The 16776-nt window shown below is 43.6% G+C and overlaps 2 protein-coding genes across 2 annotated transcripts in view; both read left to right on the top strand.

The window, feature by feature from the left end:
- vax1 (ventral anterior homeobox 1) overlaps positions 1-233 on the top strand; it is a gene marked incomplete at both ends in the record, with an annotated part of 7390 nt that extends 7157 nt beyond the window's left edge. Inside the window, one exon of the mRNA XM_080848854.1 lies at positions 1-233. This exon is cut by the window's left edge and continues 376 nt beyond it. Coding sequence (XP_080704980.1) covers positions 1-233 — 233 coding nt within the window.
- Positions 234-8938: 8705 nt separating this feature from the next.
- Positions 8939-16776, top strand: part of atp6v1ba (ATPase, H+ transporting, lysosomal, V1 subunit B, member a) — a gene marked incomplete at its 5' end in the record, with an annotated part of 36657 nt that continues 28819 nt past the window's right edge. The window contains one exon of the mRNA XM_080848850.1: positions 8939-9047. Coding sequence (XP_080704976.1) covers positions 8939-9047 — 109 coding nt within the window. The remainder of the gene's footprint in view (positions 9048-16776) is intronic.

The raw sequence follows: 16776 nt of genomic DNA, 5'->3' as shown, positions 1-16776 counted from the left end.
GGGGCCCCCACTCACATCACCCCGCTCACCCCCACCCCGGGATCTTTAGCTTCCCCATGCCCTCCATGCTGGGCACGGTGGCGGGCCGCATCACCTCCAACCCACTGGGCATGGCGGGATCGCTGGCTGGCAACCTGCAGGAACTCTCAGCCCGCTACCTAAGCTCCTCCGCGTTCGAGCCCTACTCGCGGACCAACGGCAAAGAAGGCCTGGACAAAAAGGCTCTGGAATGATCCGGAATTATTCTCGATGTTATTGTGTTGTTTTTTTTTATGATTCGTTATGGGCTGTTTCTCTTTGATTTTTTTTATGTGAAGGGGAGGGTGTGTTTTTTTTGTATCTCTCTCTGTGGATCCTGTTCCTCTGTCTTGTTTGTGCTGTGATTGTCATTCTTGTAATCCTCTCTCTGCGCACATACAACAATGCCCCTCTGACAGATAAACACAGACACACACACACACACACACACACACACAATTGAGCTACCAGCTCTACTAATTTGCTGTCAATAGAAGAGGGTGGTTTTGCACTAAAATCAGCTTAACCCTCCTGATGTCTATGCTCTAACTCAGATTCACGGACCCTGGCACAAATCTAGTCCCTGAGCTAGCGTGGTTCTGGCCGTGATTTGGCCCTTATTCTGGTCCCGTTCTGGCCGTTCTGCACCAGATCAGGGCTAGATCCATTCCAAGGTCGACTGCTGTCTCAATCTATTTAGGGGGACAACAGACTTCAAGCCATTCCAACAGTAAATGTGTGGCCTTCATGCCTTTCCCTCCTGAGGAAGGGAAGACCACTGTTGATGATGTTAAAAACACAAAGAGCAAAAGAGGGACAACAAATTCAAATAACCTCTGTGATCACAAACGTGACTGAGGTTGACCGTATCGGCAGTGTAGCAATGGACGTTATATGACTATTTGGTTTGTAATATCGTCACAAAAAAAGAAAAGGTGTATGCTACAGCTACTTTGGGCTGTGTAGAAAGGCAAAGAAGGAACTAATAAGAAATGCGTTGACAATTGTAATACATTGTCAGAATACAAAATGGACAGTAAACTGTATTTGGATGTTGACAAATTTACTAAATAGGCTGCAATGTTACCATGACCTATGTTCAGTTTACTGTGAAAACAAGTGTTTTTTCCAAGTTTGTAGGTTTTTTTTGTTTTTTTTACAAAATCAAACAAAAGCAAGTTCTTGTCACTCCACACCGTAGATGAAGTGTTCTGTGTTTATTGTGTTCTAAATGCTTTTCTCATTTGGCACTGCCCACTCTCAGTCTCCAACGTGTGAAACCTTTATGTTGTTAAATATGCAGTACTCATCCTCCCTATCTGTGTGCCGGGTCTGAAATTGTAGTTCTGGTTTCCATGTGTAGCTGGGATCTGGAGATGAGGGCACGGGGGTCCCCAACGTCTCTTCAACACGGGGGAAGCAAAGTCAAAGCATTCCGGGAGAGCTGGAGGGTTTGGAGAGGTTTTGGGGGGACAGCACGCTGCTTACGGAAGCTGGACACATCTTGTTTTTCCTGCTTGGCAGCAGTTCAAATCCCACTGCTTCACTGGCACCCGTGTGGAAGGGGTGTGAAACATTCGTTTCCTTATGGACGTCCCCCGCCGTCAGTTCAGACGTGTGATGCAGAGAGGGGAGTTGCCAGGCGACGCAGAGGAAGACGGACAGTGTGATTCAGTTTGGTGAAATTATTGTAGTGTAAAAAAAAAAAGAAAGGAACATGATTAATTGTTCGACTTTTAAGAAATTGTTATTTTATTGTAAATTATTCTTGTCTGTAATTATAGATGATTAGTATATTTGCAAAACGATGAAAGACTGAATGTATAGGTGAGCGGGTGGGGGCGGGGATGCCGTAGGGTTGGGGGGGGGGGGGGGGGGGGGCGGGTTATAAACCAATCAAATCTTTTTGGTGCTGTTGTCGTTGAATATCTTGACCATTGTGACATGTGCTGCGAGTGTGAATATATATTATATATGACTTCAAACAAAAACAAAGCATTTCCTCCTTTCATTCTGTCATAACGGTCTGGGTTGAGAGTCTAGGTGTTTGGGGTAGTGCTTGCTAGATTTTGGGAAAAGAAGAAAAACGGAATGTTCTTTTGTAAGCTACTGCTTACATCAAATACAGCGCGAAGAGGAGGCTTTCCTCCCCGTCCACAGCTTTGTCATCCCAGGTGAAATGGCACAATGGGACACACCAGCACAACTGATAAATGGGAAAAGTAAAGAAAAAAAAGAAGGGACTCTGCATGAAATGGCAAACAGTTTTTTTTACTTCTTACGTCCGTTCGGTGTGAGTTTACGTTTCGGGTTTGTAAAGGAAAAACACTTTATCCATTTGACTCAATCCACCATTAATTACCAAGCTAAGTTTGAAGAGGTGTTAAAAGAATCCTGGGGTAGACCCTCTGGTGCCCGGTCTACCCCTCGCCTCCGCATGCCGTGCTGGTTTAATCTGGCAGGGCTCTGGTGGGACTGATGCCGGGGCTGCGGTGGTTTCTAAGCGATCTCGTCTCGAAGCTTCAGTGTGTTTTGACAGCTTAACAGAGGGCCGGCACATGAAACAAAAGCTGAAGGGACGGTTAGCACAAACGAGAGGATTAGTAAAAAACGACCAGAAATCAGCCTGAGAATTTTTTTTTGTGTGTGTGTGTGTGTGTGTGTGTTTGTGTATGCGCTTTAGTTGATTTGAATGTCTGTGTTCATTCAAAGTGAGCATTTAAGAGAAATATCAGGTTGACATTTTGAGTATCATTGAGTGTGTATGCAATGGAAGTCTTTTCAGAGTCAACACTCTCAGTTCATTTTTTGTGAAGCCTGAACTAACTACCCTCTTAATGTTTTAATTTAGACATACTGCATCAAATGTATTCATGTTGTGCTTTAAATCATGCTTTTCAACTTGATAACTGTACCACAATGTATATGATAGTCTATGATAGTCCTTCATATGACATTATTCGATATGAGTGAATACAATCAAATTTGGTTCACAAAACATGTTAGTGATGTTTGCCGTGTAATGGCAAATGTGGGCTTTGTTCATTGTGTGGTGTAGTCTTGAGTTCAGCAGGATGGGCCACTTTAGATGCAAATCCCCCCAACTGTCTGGAAGTAGTGAAAAGGAAGGAGAAAAGATGCTTTTCAGCACACTGTCCTTGTAAAGACAGAGAAGAGAATACACTGTTGGAGCCACAACTATACAGATTCACAGCATGAGGGACGGAAATGGGGGGTAGGAAGGTGAGGTGGTTTGTGCGCGTGTGTGTGTGCGTGTGTGTGTGTGTGTGTGTGTGTGTGTGTGTGTGTGTGTGTCTGTGTGTGTGTGGGTGTGTGTGTGTGTGTGTGTGTCTGTGTGTGTGTGTCTGTGTGTGTGTGTGTGTGTGTGAGAGAGAGAGAGAGAGAGAGAGCGAGAAAGAGAGAGAGAGAGAGCGAGAGAAAGAGAGAGAGAGAGAGAGAGAGAGAGAGGGCCAGACCAACTTCACACAATCTATGAGGGAGGAAGGCTTTAAACTGTCTAACTGAATGCTGAACAAAATGGCTGTTTCTGTGGAGGGCAGGAGAGAAAAGGTTCTGAGCGGTACAGAACAAGGAACCTGGAAATCAGCGAGCTTCAGCCTCTCAAGGCTCCACACAAGCCTCGTCAATAGAGCCGTTTCTCTGGCGCCCGTAAAACACCTCAATTTCGCTCTCACCAGTGAAAAGATACGACGCAGAAATCGCACAAAGGAAGGAGCAGCCTCAATTGTAGAGGGTGCCGTGGGCACTACAGCTCTTGACCAACGCTTCACAAACATAAATGATCATTTTCAGTTATCTCTGCCCTCCTCATTACCGACTGAATGAAATATGAGATGAGCATATGGTTTTTCGTTTATGAAATAACTGGCACAGGTTGACTTTAGCCTGAGCACTTGTGAAAAAACTATCAGGAGATGTGCATGCTATTGCTCTCAATTAGGCCATACACACAACACTGCACATTATACTGTGGCTGCTCACACACACATCGGTGTGTGTCCAGTTTGGCCCGCCTCAGACCAGGGGGGCCTTGTGTCTTAGGTAGCAGGTGATGCTTGTGCAGTCAATGGGTTTTCAAAGCAGCTGAGTCTGGAAGTGGGATCCACCGTGTTCCGTGTTCCATGTTCCATGTTCCATGTTCCATGTTCCGTGCCCAATCAGGGCCTGTTCCGGGCCGACTCCACTCCAGAGCTCCCAGGAAAGAAACCAAACACAACAAAACGGCCACATCTCGCCAACACACACCCCCAGTCTCACCCCCCTCTTCTGCCAATTAGACTGAAGGTCAGTTGGGCTTTATGGGAGGGGAGGGGGGGGAAGGGGGGGGGGGGGCAAGAAGGGGGGTGAGAGGGGTGGTGATGATCCAGAGTGGGACTGCTGGGGGGTGTCTGCTTGAGACCACCAACAAATTTCTCCTATCACATGTCCTGTCCTTAAGCTTGTGTGTGTGTGTGTGTGTGTGTGTGTGTGTGTGTCTGTATGGGGGGGGGGGGCAGTATGTGGGAAATGGAGGCTGCATCCTGTCTTTTCCATGTGCCTTTTGTGCCGGTCTTTCCTCTTTATTTGCACATACATATGGTGATTAGAGCGTAAACACGCTATATCAAAGCCACGCTACTGACCTGCTGACCTCCACTCAAACCTTCAGGCTTTTTCAGGCTTATGTGTGTGTGTGTGTGTGTGTGTGTGTGTGTGTGTGTGTGTGTGTGTGTGTGTGTGACAGGCTTTTTCAGGCAGTTCCTCGACAGCTAAGTGAATGGCTCCAACAGGCAGGCACCTAACCTCACTGAATAATTGATCCAATTATACAATGAAAGGATTTAACAGTGATCAACGCAACGGTCTATCACCTCCAGGACACAGGCCCTGTATAGATGGAGGTCATCACCAACCCTACAGGCCCAGGAGATGGGCTCTTTTGAACACCGCCGCTGCCATACTAGTCTTCGTCGCTGCCTTAACTCTCTCTTGCCATATTTCTGTGTAATGCTTAAACCACTTGTTTGTGCTCCACACCACTGTGGTCTTACAATACCCAATACCCTGCAACAAACATTCTTGGGGGGTTTGAAGGGGGGTATTTCATAACAGCGTGAGATGTCATGGTTGAACTGCAGATGATTTGGAAGGCACATTGTCCGGATTTGGAGGTTAAAAGGATTAGACAGCTGCAGGGACGCAGGGAGTCTTTCTGCTCCACAGAAAACACACACACACACACACACGCAGGAACACACTATACCCTGCTAGACAGACATGCCCACACGCAAACCACCCGTCCTCTACACACATTCATACACACACACACTCGTACACCAATCAGCTACATACGCACCACTACTTTAGCTATATACAAACACATACACAAAACCTGACACACACAAACACACACACCACCCTATCTAACACACACAGACAGATCCCCTCACCCACACCACCACTACACACACACACACACACACACACACACACACACACACACAGAAACAAAACAAACGTGTGTCATGTAATGTGTGTAATATGATCAATAGATATATTACACACATTTCATTATTTATTACTCTTAGCTATATTGTTAAACTCTGATGTAGCTGGCTGTTACAGCATGTTCAATAAAGAAACAGTAAATACGATATCCATCTAGTTATGGGAGACAAAAAGCCTTAACCAGAGCTGAATGTAACTAAATTATTTTTAGTAAATTATTGCTGATGGGTTTGCCGATCACGTACACTGTTCCACTAGCTTGAGATTTTCATATACGAAGACATTCCATTAAAAATCTATTTTTTTTCCAGCGAGAATGTGTGTGTGATTGGATGAAGCCTTCTTACTGTGTGCCATTAGACAAACCAGCCTGAGAGAGTTCCCTGGAAAGAGCTGTGAATGTGGGAGGATGTTGTATGGCCTCAGTGTTAAATGAAGTAACTGCACTTCAAACATGTGTGGATATCAGGGCAAACTGGCTTGTGGGGCATGATGCATGTAGATTAACTTGGCTTTATCATTATTGGCTATCAGTGTGTGAGTGTGTGTGTGTGTGTGTGTGTGTGTGTGTGTGTGTGTGTGTGTGTGTGTGTGGCTATCAGTGTGGGCATATCATGTCCTGCCAGTTCAGGTGGCTGTTAAAAGAAGCACCCCCATGATCCTCATACTTTTATCACGTGAAAAACATCCTATCCCTTAAACGCTCACACACACACACTCACACACACACAGGCTGCGGAGTGCGCATGCGTGAAAAACATCATATCCCTTAAACGGGTGTGTGGGGGGAGAGTGAGATGAGCAACACATACACACACTCACACACACTCAGGCTGCGGAGTGCGCATGCGTGAAAAACATCATATCCCTTAAACGGGTGTGTGGGGGGAGAGTGAGATGAGCAACACATACACACACACAATCTCACACACACACACACACACACACACACACACACACACACACACACACACACACACACACACACACACACACACACACACACACACACACACACACACATACACACACTCACACTCACACACAATCACACACACAGGCTTCGGAGTGCGTATGCGTGAAAAACATCATATCCCTTAAACGGGTGTGTGGGGGGAGAGTGAGATGAGCAACAAATACACACACACAATCTCACACACACACACACACACACACACACACACACACACACACACAGAGACACTCACACTCACACACACTCACACACACAGGTTGCGGAGTGCGCATGCGTAAAAAACATCATATCCCTTAAACGGGTGTGTGGGGGGAGAGTGATATGTTTGAGCGGAGGGCAGTGCACCCGTGGGCGGCGCCTCTTCAGTGGCATTAATCTGCTATTTTTTGCCCGCTGTCTGAAACGTTTGGATGGGCTCTCGTGAGGCGCGCGAGAGGGACGCACTGTCAGCACAAGCCCACTGCACAGCAGCCACTCCAAACTCTAGTGCTTTCTCCTGCCAGAACATTTACACTGGATAGGGCTGGTGTGTGTGTGTGTGTGTGTGTGTGTGTGTGTGTGTGTGTGTGTGTGTGTGTGTGTGTGTGTGTGTGTGTGTGTGTGTGTGTGTGTGTGTGTGTGTGTGTGTTCAGGTGTGTGCTGTGCGAGTAGGAAGTGTTGATGTGTGTGGAAGTGCTGTGCGATTTGATTTTTTTCTATGTGTACCACATTACATGTGCTCATAAGCATACAGTACATGCGCTAAGACCTATAGGAGTTCAAATTGTATCCAGTGTGAACATCATAACCCACTACCACTGAAGGGAGAGAGAGTTACTTTCTTAGCGGAAAATCACTTCAGATCGTTTTATCTAAAGGCTCACCACAGTAAGAATAAACTGCCCCAAATTGTAGTCAAATGGCTCAGAAGGGCTAATGTGTTTAAATTACTTGATGGGTTTCTCTCTCGCTGTTTGTAGTTTCCGGATTCCCTTTATAACGCCTGCATTCTTGGCCATGTAGTATTTAACATAGCCTACTATCATTGAGCTATTACACACTGATCCATTTTACAGCAGGTGTATAGTTTCACTGTAGCAACTGGCAATGTTAACCTTTTTTATGTTTTCATTTATTTTCAAAATTCAAAGCAGAAAGAGAGAAGGAAAGAAAAAAATAAGAAAAAAAGACAGTGTATTAACCAAAGTATGTTGCATCACTACTTTTTTTTTTCATCTCCATGGAGACTTTTGTATTTATTGCTCACCGTTTTACAGTCGAAAAGAAAGGCTTGGGAGATGTTAAAGAATAATCTAACACATTTTTACATTTTTGTATTACTTCCTCTCCTTGAATGTTTGTTTCCATTTAAAAAATACCCCTCTATGCTGACCAAAATGTAAAAAAATAAAAAAAAAATCTCCAATACAGTTGATTCCAGTTCATGATACTACCCCCAATCAAAATGAATCAAGAAGAAAGTAGACACACACACACACACACACACACACACACACACACACACACACACACACACGTATACAAACAGAACCAGTCCCAGCACAATGGATTCATAGCTTGTCTACAATGACATTAACCAAACATTATTATTATTATTAACAGCCTTCATGATAGAAGTCATTAGTTAAGCAAAGATTTAAACATCAACATGCACAGGAGCACCTTCAGATGATAAGAGAAAAAAAGATAATCATTCGCTCTTTCATCTATGGATGACTAACCCTATCCAGGAGAAGTCACTTTAATGAGATCTATTGAGCTTCTGTGCTGTATTCTGTTTCAAGTACTTTCAAGTAGCCATAAAAATGTAGCTCTTTTATTGGTGAGTGCTGCTGTGACGTGAATATACTGTGAAAGCCTGAAACGTTCCCGAAGCTGAATGTAGGCGTATAGGCTACAGATTGACAGATCAAACTGACTGAATAGCATAAAGAAGTGTTGAAGGACACCATTCATTTGCCGTGATTTTTAAACACGCACACAGAATAAACCCTACAGAGCCGTCTTTTTTGTTAAGCTATGGCACGTCTTCACTGGAGTTTGTCCCTTTTGCTCAAGTTACAATTGTGCATAGTTCCAACATTATCCTACTGAAATTCGTCTGAGCAATTAAACCTAATAGGCCTACCATGGTCAACATTGCAGGAATACAATTTCTTCTCTAATATCAACAAACGCACAGGCAGAAGTTTTTGGCAAATATCGGAGAAGCAGTTTTCAAAAAACCATATTAGTAAACTTTGCTTGGTTGGCCCCCCTCGTACCTTGGCCATCTCCCACTGGGCGTGCACATCCTTTAGCTGGGAGCGAGCACGTAAACGTACGCGTGTCGTCACTTCGTAAACTTCCGCTTTCCGTGTCATATGACTTATGAGCCTTCGTTCCTTGAAACACATCGGTTACCTCTGCTGAGCCATCTACTCTTTTCATTTTACAATGGCAACGATGATGCAAAATCGTCCTGTGGACCTCAACGGCCCCGAAGGTGCAGCAAGACAGCATGTCCAAGCGGTGACCAGAAACTACATCTCTCAACCTAGGCTGAGTATGTACCTAGTCAACTAGCATTAGCAGTTGCAGTACGTAGTGTTATTAAACCAGCTAACATCACCGTAAGAGTTAGCCTACCAAAGGATTGATTCTGACGTTTATGTTTGAGTTACACTCATAGTCCATGTGTGTGGGTGTACATTCTCGTGTCTTAAAAAGTGAGGATATCGTTGTCTTACGAATGTTTAGACGTCAACCTATACTAGGCTAGCCAGCAGGTTCACCCAAAGCAGTGTAAGGCTAAGTAACCTACGAACCACCCGCTGAAGATAGCTTTGTAAGAGTAAACGATGGCTATCAGTAGGTCAAATAAATGCAAGAAATTAAATAATGTATCATTCATTAAATAACTAAACAGCGGTGTGATAATCCAGCAAAACTAATCTCTAACGGCCATGGTTGTGCCCTGACATCATCTGACAAGGTTATCCAGGTTTAGCTTAGCTTCTTACAGGTCCCATAGCTAGCCAGCTGATGCAAGTTAATGTAAATTGCTGACAAGTTGAGGATTGATCAGCTAATTTATCTAGCCAACAGCAAGCAACACGATAAGCACATTGCTGGTCTGCAGATGCCATGGCAAATTGAGTCTTAAAAGCGCTTATAAATATCACTAGTGGCTCGGTCTCTTAAGACGTACAGCACCGTAAGCTAACGTTTGCTAGCCTATGGAAGCAGAAATGCAGGGGTATGGGTATTTGATGAGGGCTGGCATGAAATCTGTCAATGTAATATTTTAAAACGTATTCTTTATTTTGCAGTATTGTTATTTATCCCTATTTAGAACAGATAGTTAATGGAGTTATTTGAGCGTAACCTAGTTAGCAACCATAAACAGAGGCAGATGGAGGATCATCCTCTCATCATGTGATGGTGTCACGTGAGGAAGCAGCTGATGCGTGATGCTGTCAGTTCCATGAGACATTTCACTGGCAAACTGAGTTATGTGTCAGATTCGCACATATGCGCCTTGCCTTAGTGATGGCCTTTTCCCATTTAAAGTCGGAACCATTAATCCACTGGGTTCGTCTGCCAGCGATTTCAAACATTAGTCAGAGGCTGGACAGAAGAGCGTGCGTTTGTAAATAGGAGCATTCAAACCAACTGTTTCCAGGTTGATGGCGTCCGTCATGCTAGCACAACTGTTGGTTCTTACTCATTTCTCGAAGTATGTTTGACCCTGCAGAATTGTTTTTCAGCTGTCTGACGAAGAGAAACAGACTTTTCATTCCGGTCCTTTTTAAGTGTCGTAGGCTACTGTGTACCCTTTTTATGGGGAGAAAACACTTGCTGCCTCCATGAGTAATGACTGCGAGAGATATTTTCCAGTGACTTGCTGTAATGGGCTATTTAGAACAGTAATAGGATCTTTCAGTCTACCTCCACTGCTAAATCCTAACACTCCCCCTACATCATCAGAGGGCTCAGGACATGCACCAATGAAGTGTAACGAAATTTAAACGCTTTGGGAAGATAAGGTGTGTTTGTGTTCCATCACTACACCTCACAGAGATACCTCTTAATGGAAGTGCTGATCTTGGAAGTGATTCCCTTTAATACTTCTTGTTTGCTACGTCTCAAACACAAGTTAGAATAGTCCTCAGCCATGTATCCAAGAAAAGTGTTGAGATATTACACAAGGATAAGATTTCTCTCTCTCTCTCTCTCTCTCTCTCTCTCTCTCCTCTCATCCTCATCTTGTTGATGTTCTTGACGCTCACACTGGACCCAGTCATTAATTTGCTCTTCTAACGTTCCCATTGAAGAGGACAGCCGGTAGCATTTTTCTGCGAGATGGAGAAAAGGGAAGCAGTGGGCTAAAAGCCTTTCAGCAAATTAAAGAAATGACTTAATGGAGGAATAGAAAGTCTACGACTGCTGGAGAACAGGGGGAGGCGTGTGTGTGTGTGTGTGTGTGTGTGTGCATCTGTATATATATGTGTGTGTGTGTGTGTGTGTGTGTGTGTGTGTGTGTGTGTGTGTGTGTGTGTGTGTGTGTGTGTGTGTGTGTGTGTGTGTGTGTGTGTGTGTGTGTGTGTGTGTTCATATTTTCACAACACTGTGCTTCTAGGCTGGTGTCCTTAATGCTTGTTGGTAATGAAGGCATGCAGTAAGTCTCCATGTCTTTAAGCATCCGAGCGGGCTGAGGGGGGCATGCTCCACACCCTGCTCCGATCTCTACACACACACACACACACACACACACACACACACTCAGCACTGACTACACCATGCAGTACAGAGTTCCTTTCAGGTGGTGTATTTTGATCAGGTGTGTCATTTATTTTATTTTTTTAATGAAGGTGGTTTTTATTTGTATAAGCTTCACGCATGAGTATTGGTTATTGAGACAGATATAAGGATTAGTGCCCAGCCAAATGTGTTTTTTTAGTTTTTGTTAAATTTTGTTTTCTGAGACCTGGTGCTCTCTTTTAAATCAGAGAGAATAAAATTGCACTCCCTGAAAGACGGCTACAACAACCTTAAGAATGGGCAGAAAAAACTTGAGATAAATTGTAATAATCAAATGATAATCAATTTCCAAGTGTATTAAAAACCGAGATAAATAGAGCAGCTGGCGTTTATTTTGAAGGCTTTTGTCCTGTCAATTAATTGGAGGAAAAAATGATTTAAAAAAAATAAAAGCATGAGATCTCACAAAGACATCACATTATATCACTACAATAAAGATCTGACACTCTATGAATATGCAAGCGACAGCAGCAAGAATGTTTTTGGACCCAAATAAGTAATGCTAACACAGAAAGACTGCTAAATCCACACAATGCAGCCCTTTCTATTGCATCCTGATGCCTTTTGTCTCTTAATCATGTCAGAAGCAACAAAAGCAATTAAGTCAGTAGATGCCGGCTCATTGTTTTAGTTTTAAATAGACGTTTAAATGGGATGAAAAGGCATTCACTGTGGCAGTGTGATTTTCTGTGAGGAAACAATTAACCATAATGGCATGGTCGTAAACAAATCCTTCAGATGTCACAATGCAAAGAAATGCATTTTAAAGAAAAATTCCACCTTATTTCTCACACGTCTTCCTGTGGCTGGCTGTGTGTGTGTGTGTGTGTGTGTGTGTGTGTGTGTGTGTGTGTGTGTGTGTGTGTGTGTGTGTGTGTGTGTGTGTGTGTGTGTGTGTGTGTGTTTTGGTAGTGATTATCTGGCTGTCTGTGTGTGAAGATGTAATGATGCCAGGAAGCGTTATGGGCTCTCTTCCAACCAGTGCCACTGTGAGCTGTGGTTGAGTAAGGCCAAGTTTAGACAGAGCCTACAGTTGGGTGAATCGGGTTCATTTTTCACACAAATCGAATCTTTTAATTTCGTAAGGGATGGAGCCTGGTAACGAGAGATTTGCATAAGGACGAACCCACCCGATTGGGATGAACCGGCTGTAGTACATACCCCACGCCTGTTGGTGGCGCTTTAGCGCTGCTACAGACAACTGAAAAAACGTAGAAGAAGACAGGAGGACATGGGTAAACAACAGCCAGTAGACAAGCTACAATTAGCAACGTTTAGCCTAACCGCATAGCATACATTTAATCTGCACAGTAATACATTGTGGTGGTTAATAAAATCAGTGGTCAGAGCAGACTTTAGGTTATGCGAAAATGAATTCTATTTTCTATTGATAATAAAGAGTTTGGAACAGTTCAACATGACTGTCATCCCATTTCCCATGAGGCTTTGCTCCGACCATTCTACATTAATTTATGAACAAAAAAGCAAATTAAATCGCTGGCCAATTTATATTTGTGGTCATGAAAGTTATGTAACGTCTGAATAAAAAAAATAAGATCAAGATAGGAGCCTAAACAAAAATCAGTAGGCTGGATTAATGAGAGTGAGTTCGAGACACACCATGAGTGAGATGTAGAGAGACAACAAGTGTTATATAAATTAGTTGGAGATCGCGATGCGAACACGTGGGACAATGACATCATCAGGTTGCGTGAATCCGTGCACACGGACACCAGCCCCCATACCGATTCAAATCTACTCACTTTCTACCCCTGATTCGAATCGTTGCAGATACCGTGTGCGGATAGAGAGTGTTCGTCTAAATGATAGGGCTATCTGTATTAGTTTCATTTCGGACGCAGAGAAACTGGGCTCCGTGTAAACTTGACTTAAGAGAAACGGAGAAATGGAGGAGGCAGGCCACTGTGAAAGGTCTAAAAAAACGAAAACAGTGCTATGCCCCCTCTATAGACAGTCAGTCTTCTCAGTACATTTAAGTTCAGAATCAGAATTATTTTAATGGCCAAGTATATTCACACGTACAGGAAATTAAGTTACAGAAGTTACATTGCGTTTACCATGTTCCCCCTTTCTTAGAGGTCACAGAGCTAAACAGTTTTGTGTGTGTGTGTGTGTGTGTGTGTGTGTGTGTGTGTTGGTATGTTATGTATGTATGGGTGCTTATAGTTCGGGGTGTGTGGGTGTGGATAAGACAGTCCGTGTACTTCACTTCTTTTGCATCTCTCTCAAATCAGGCAGAAATCAGACAAGCAACGATCTGTGTTTGGTTCTGACTCAACACAAACTGATGGCTGTTGTTAGGCTGTGAGTGTTAATGGGGGGAGGATTACTCTTCTTTGCCTTAGGAACAAAATTTAATTGAAGAGATGTAAAATGCCTAGCTGGAGATGCAGTACTTTTCTATGGTTCCAGCAGATTGTTTTTCCACTGTGAAGTTGCAATTCTGTGGCTGTGGCTGTAAGTGTGTGTGTGTGTGTGTGTGTGTGTGTGTGTGTGTGTGTGAGTCTGTGGTGGCTGAGCAGGGCAGAGTAGAGCTGAGGATTCCTGCTGCCCTTGTGTCTCTGAATGAAGACCTATTCCTGTGTAATTGGCTTCCCTCCATTTAGTGTGAATAAAAGGCCGCTATGTCTGTCTGTATCGCTTCGCCTCTCTGCAGTGTTGTCCATCTCTCTCTCTTTTCACACTTCTGCTCTTCCACCGCTCTGTCTTCAGTTGTCTTCTGGATATTTGCCTCACCCGTTCATCTTTTTCTAGGCTGAGCCATTTATGATTTTCACACAGATTCATTTGCACGGTTTTAAAAGAGGAATAAATTGCAGAGCAATTCTATGTCATTGACCAAAAAAGGGGGCAAAAACACCACCAGTAGCAACATAATTATGTAGATGAAAGAGGCCGTCGTCCTGTATTTTTGCAGCCGACTGCTAATGCCTGCTCTATTAATCTCACATCTTCCTTCATTCGGTCTTTAATTATACCTCTCAGGGTTGTATCCTTTTAATTTAACACATTCATGTGTAGAAAACAAGACACTGAATATCAACTGCTGTAAATGAATTAAGTTAATCAATATGGAAATAATGAATGCCACCTCGCTGTGATGAACTCTAACCCATTTGCCACAGGCAGTGATGATCCACTGTATTTTAATTCTCAATCTAATTTGGGGAAATTTAAATGTTAGTATCTGAAGATGCTTTGTGAGTTTTGAATGTCTTACGCAGAAGTGTCTTGAAGTAAGTTCTTCACATTTTGGAAATTTAAATGTTAGTATCTGAAGATGCTTTGTGAGTTTTGAATGTCTTACGCAGAAGTGTCTCGAAGTAAGTTCTTCACATTTTGAAGTAAGTTGACTGGTTTTGTCACGAAGATGTTCCGTGGCATCCTTGTGTCTACTTTGTCTTTGCAAAAGAGGAAAAATGTCCATTTTTGGTTGTTAGCTGCAGCGTATCTGTGGCCCTCATGTCGACCGTTTGGCTCTGCATCCCACTAGTGATGGGAGAAAAAGAAAACTAGCCACTCACATCAGATGCCAATATTCATTTTTATTTGTACTATTTTAAATAGACATTGCTGTAGATATAATGAATACATGTCAGACATACAAACAAAGACTGAGAGGCACATTGATGCCCTATCTATAGATTTATTTTCTTGTTATTAAACCTTTAAAGATATTACATGGAAGCCATCATGGCAGTGTGGTTGTCTAGATCTAAGCAAAGACTTTAAAGTCCATGCCTGCTGTCTGTGTCTTTGGGTTGAATGGAGCTAACTATTGAGCTTTCTATGAGAAATGGGCGTTTATTGTGTATGGTGTGTGTGTGTGTGTGTGTCTGTGCATCTGTCTCTCTCGAGGTGAAGAGATGAGCTGTTTGTCCTTCTGCACGTCCTTTTGTCTGAGTAACTGCCTGCACAGGGGCAGCGTCTGGCCCAAGGTGCCCTCTTTACAATCGCAAGGGCACAGAAAATGGCACACAATGTGAAGGGCTATTCCTCTGCTTCTCTGGTGTTTAATGGTCTCTAGGCTCTCTTCTTACTTTTGTGCAATATTTCCTGCACGCTACCATGCTATCCTTCCCCCGTGTCCATGTCATGTGACTGTTGAAGTAAGTCCTCACACACCTTGCTTGAAAAAAAAAAAATATCCTTTACCTCACAGATAATGTGATGAGTGCATTTTCTCTTTTTGTTTCATGGGTTGTTGTCTTATTTCTTCCCATATTTTAATCTATGATGTCTGATTTCCTAATACTTGTATTGTTGCTTTTGAGTGAACTTGTGTTCAGATCACTGCACTGTAAAGGGTTTGTGTCGGAACTATGTCTTTAGTTCCGTGTCTGCTGCGAGAGAGAGTGTGTGTGTGTGTGTGTGTGTGTGTGTGCTGTAGCCTTGATTTGGGCTGTTTGTTGTGGTTGCCTGTGCACCGAAAAAGCATTATCTCTTTTTATATATCTTCCTGTCTGTATATTTGTCTCAGATACACACACACACACACACACACACACACACACACACACTCTCTCGCTCATTCACTCACTCACTCTCTGTCCCTCTCTGTCTCTCACTCTCCCTGAGCTTGGAAAAAGAGAAAGTGTTGGAATGCTCTCTCTTCCTCTCTCTCCCTTTCTCTCCCTCCCTTTTCAACAGCACATGAATGGGCCCCTTTAGTATTTCACACCAAGGTGTCCTTCAGGGTGCCGAGGTCAGGCTACCCAAACAGCTTCTGCTGGCGGATTACCACCAATTAACATCTCCGCAGACAATAGAGCCGGGCAGCCCTGCCGAGGCAGCCCGCGACCCTCCTGTCCACTGCATGCAGACCCCCGGCCCGCCACTCACTAGCGTGGAGAGGGCCACACGGGGTGGGGAGCACCTTTTGAGGCCGAACGAGAAAAGCTGGTACTACTTTACACTCGTGTGTGTGTGTGTGTGTGTGTGTGTGTGTGTGTGTTTGTGTTTGTGTGTGTGTGTGTGTGTGTGTGTGTGTGTGGGGGGCGCAGTTAAAAGAAAAGAGAGGAAAAAACCTGAAGTGAACACGGTGCAGGGTTTGTTGTGTCACCCCCCCCGTGTTTCTGGAAGGAGAGGTGTGTGTGTTTTTGGGTTTCTGGAAGGAGAGGTGTGTGTGTTTGGGTTTCTGGAAGGAGAGGTGTGTGTGTTTGGGTTTCTGGAAGGAGAGGTGTGAGTGTTTGGTTGGGGATTCAGCTCAAGAAGGGTGTACAAATGTGAGATAAGACAAGTGTATGAGACTCTTGAGGACATGCCATATGTGAGCAATTTTGCATGATCTACTTTCCCATAAACATTAAATCATAAATAAATATAATTAGGGGAATGTCACAACCAAGTCCAGTTGGTTAACATTTTTTACAGTTGTTTTATTGGATATTTTAATTCTGCAGTTAATTATCTTTACAATGAGGGGTCATATCTTGACTTTGGTGCAGTCA

Source organism: Sprattus sprattus (assembly GCF_963457725.1).
Source record: "Sprattus sprattus genome assembly, chromosome: 12".
Taxonomy (NCBI): domain Eukaryota; kingdom Metazoa; phylum Chordata; class Actinopteri; order Clupeiformes; family Clupeidae; genus Sprattus; species Sprattus sprattus.
The sequence above is the reverse complement of the archived record's forward strand: the minus strand, read 5'-3'. Positions and strand labels throughout refer to the sequence as shown.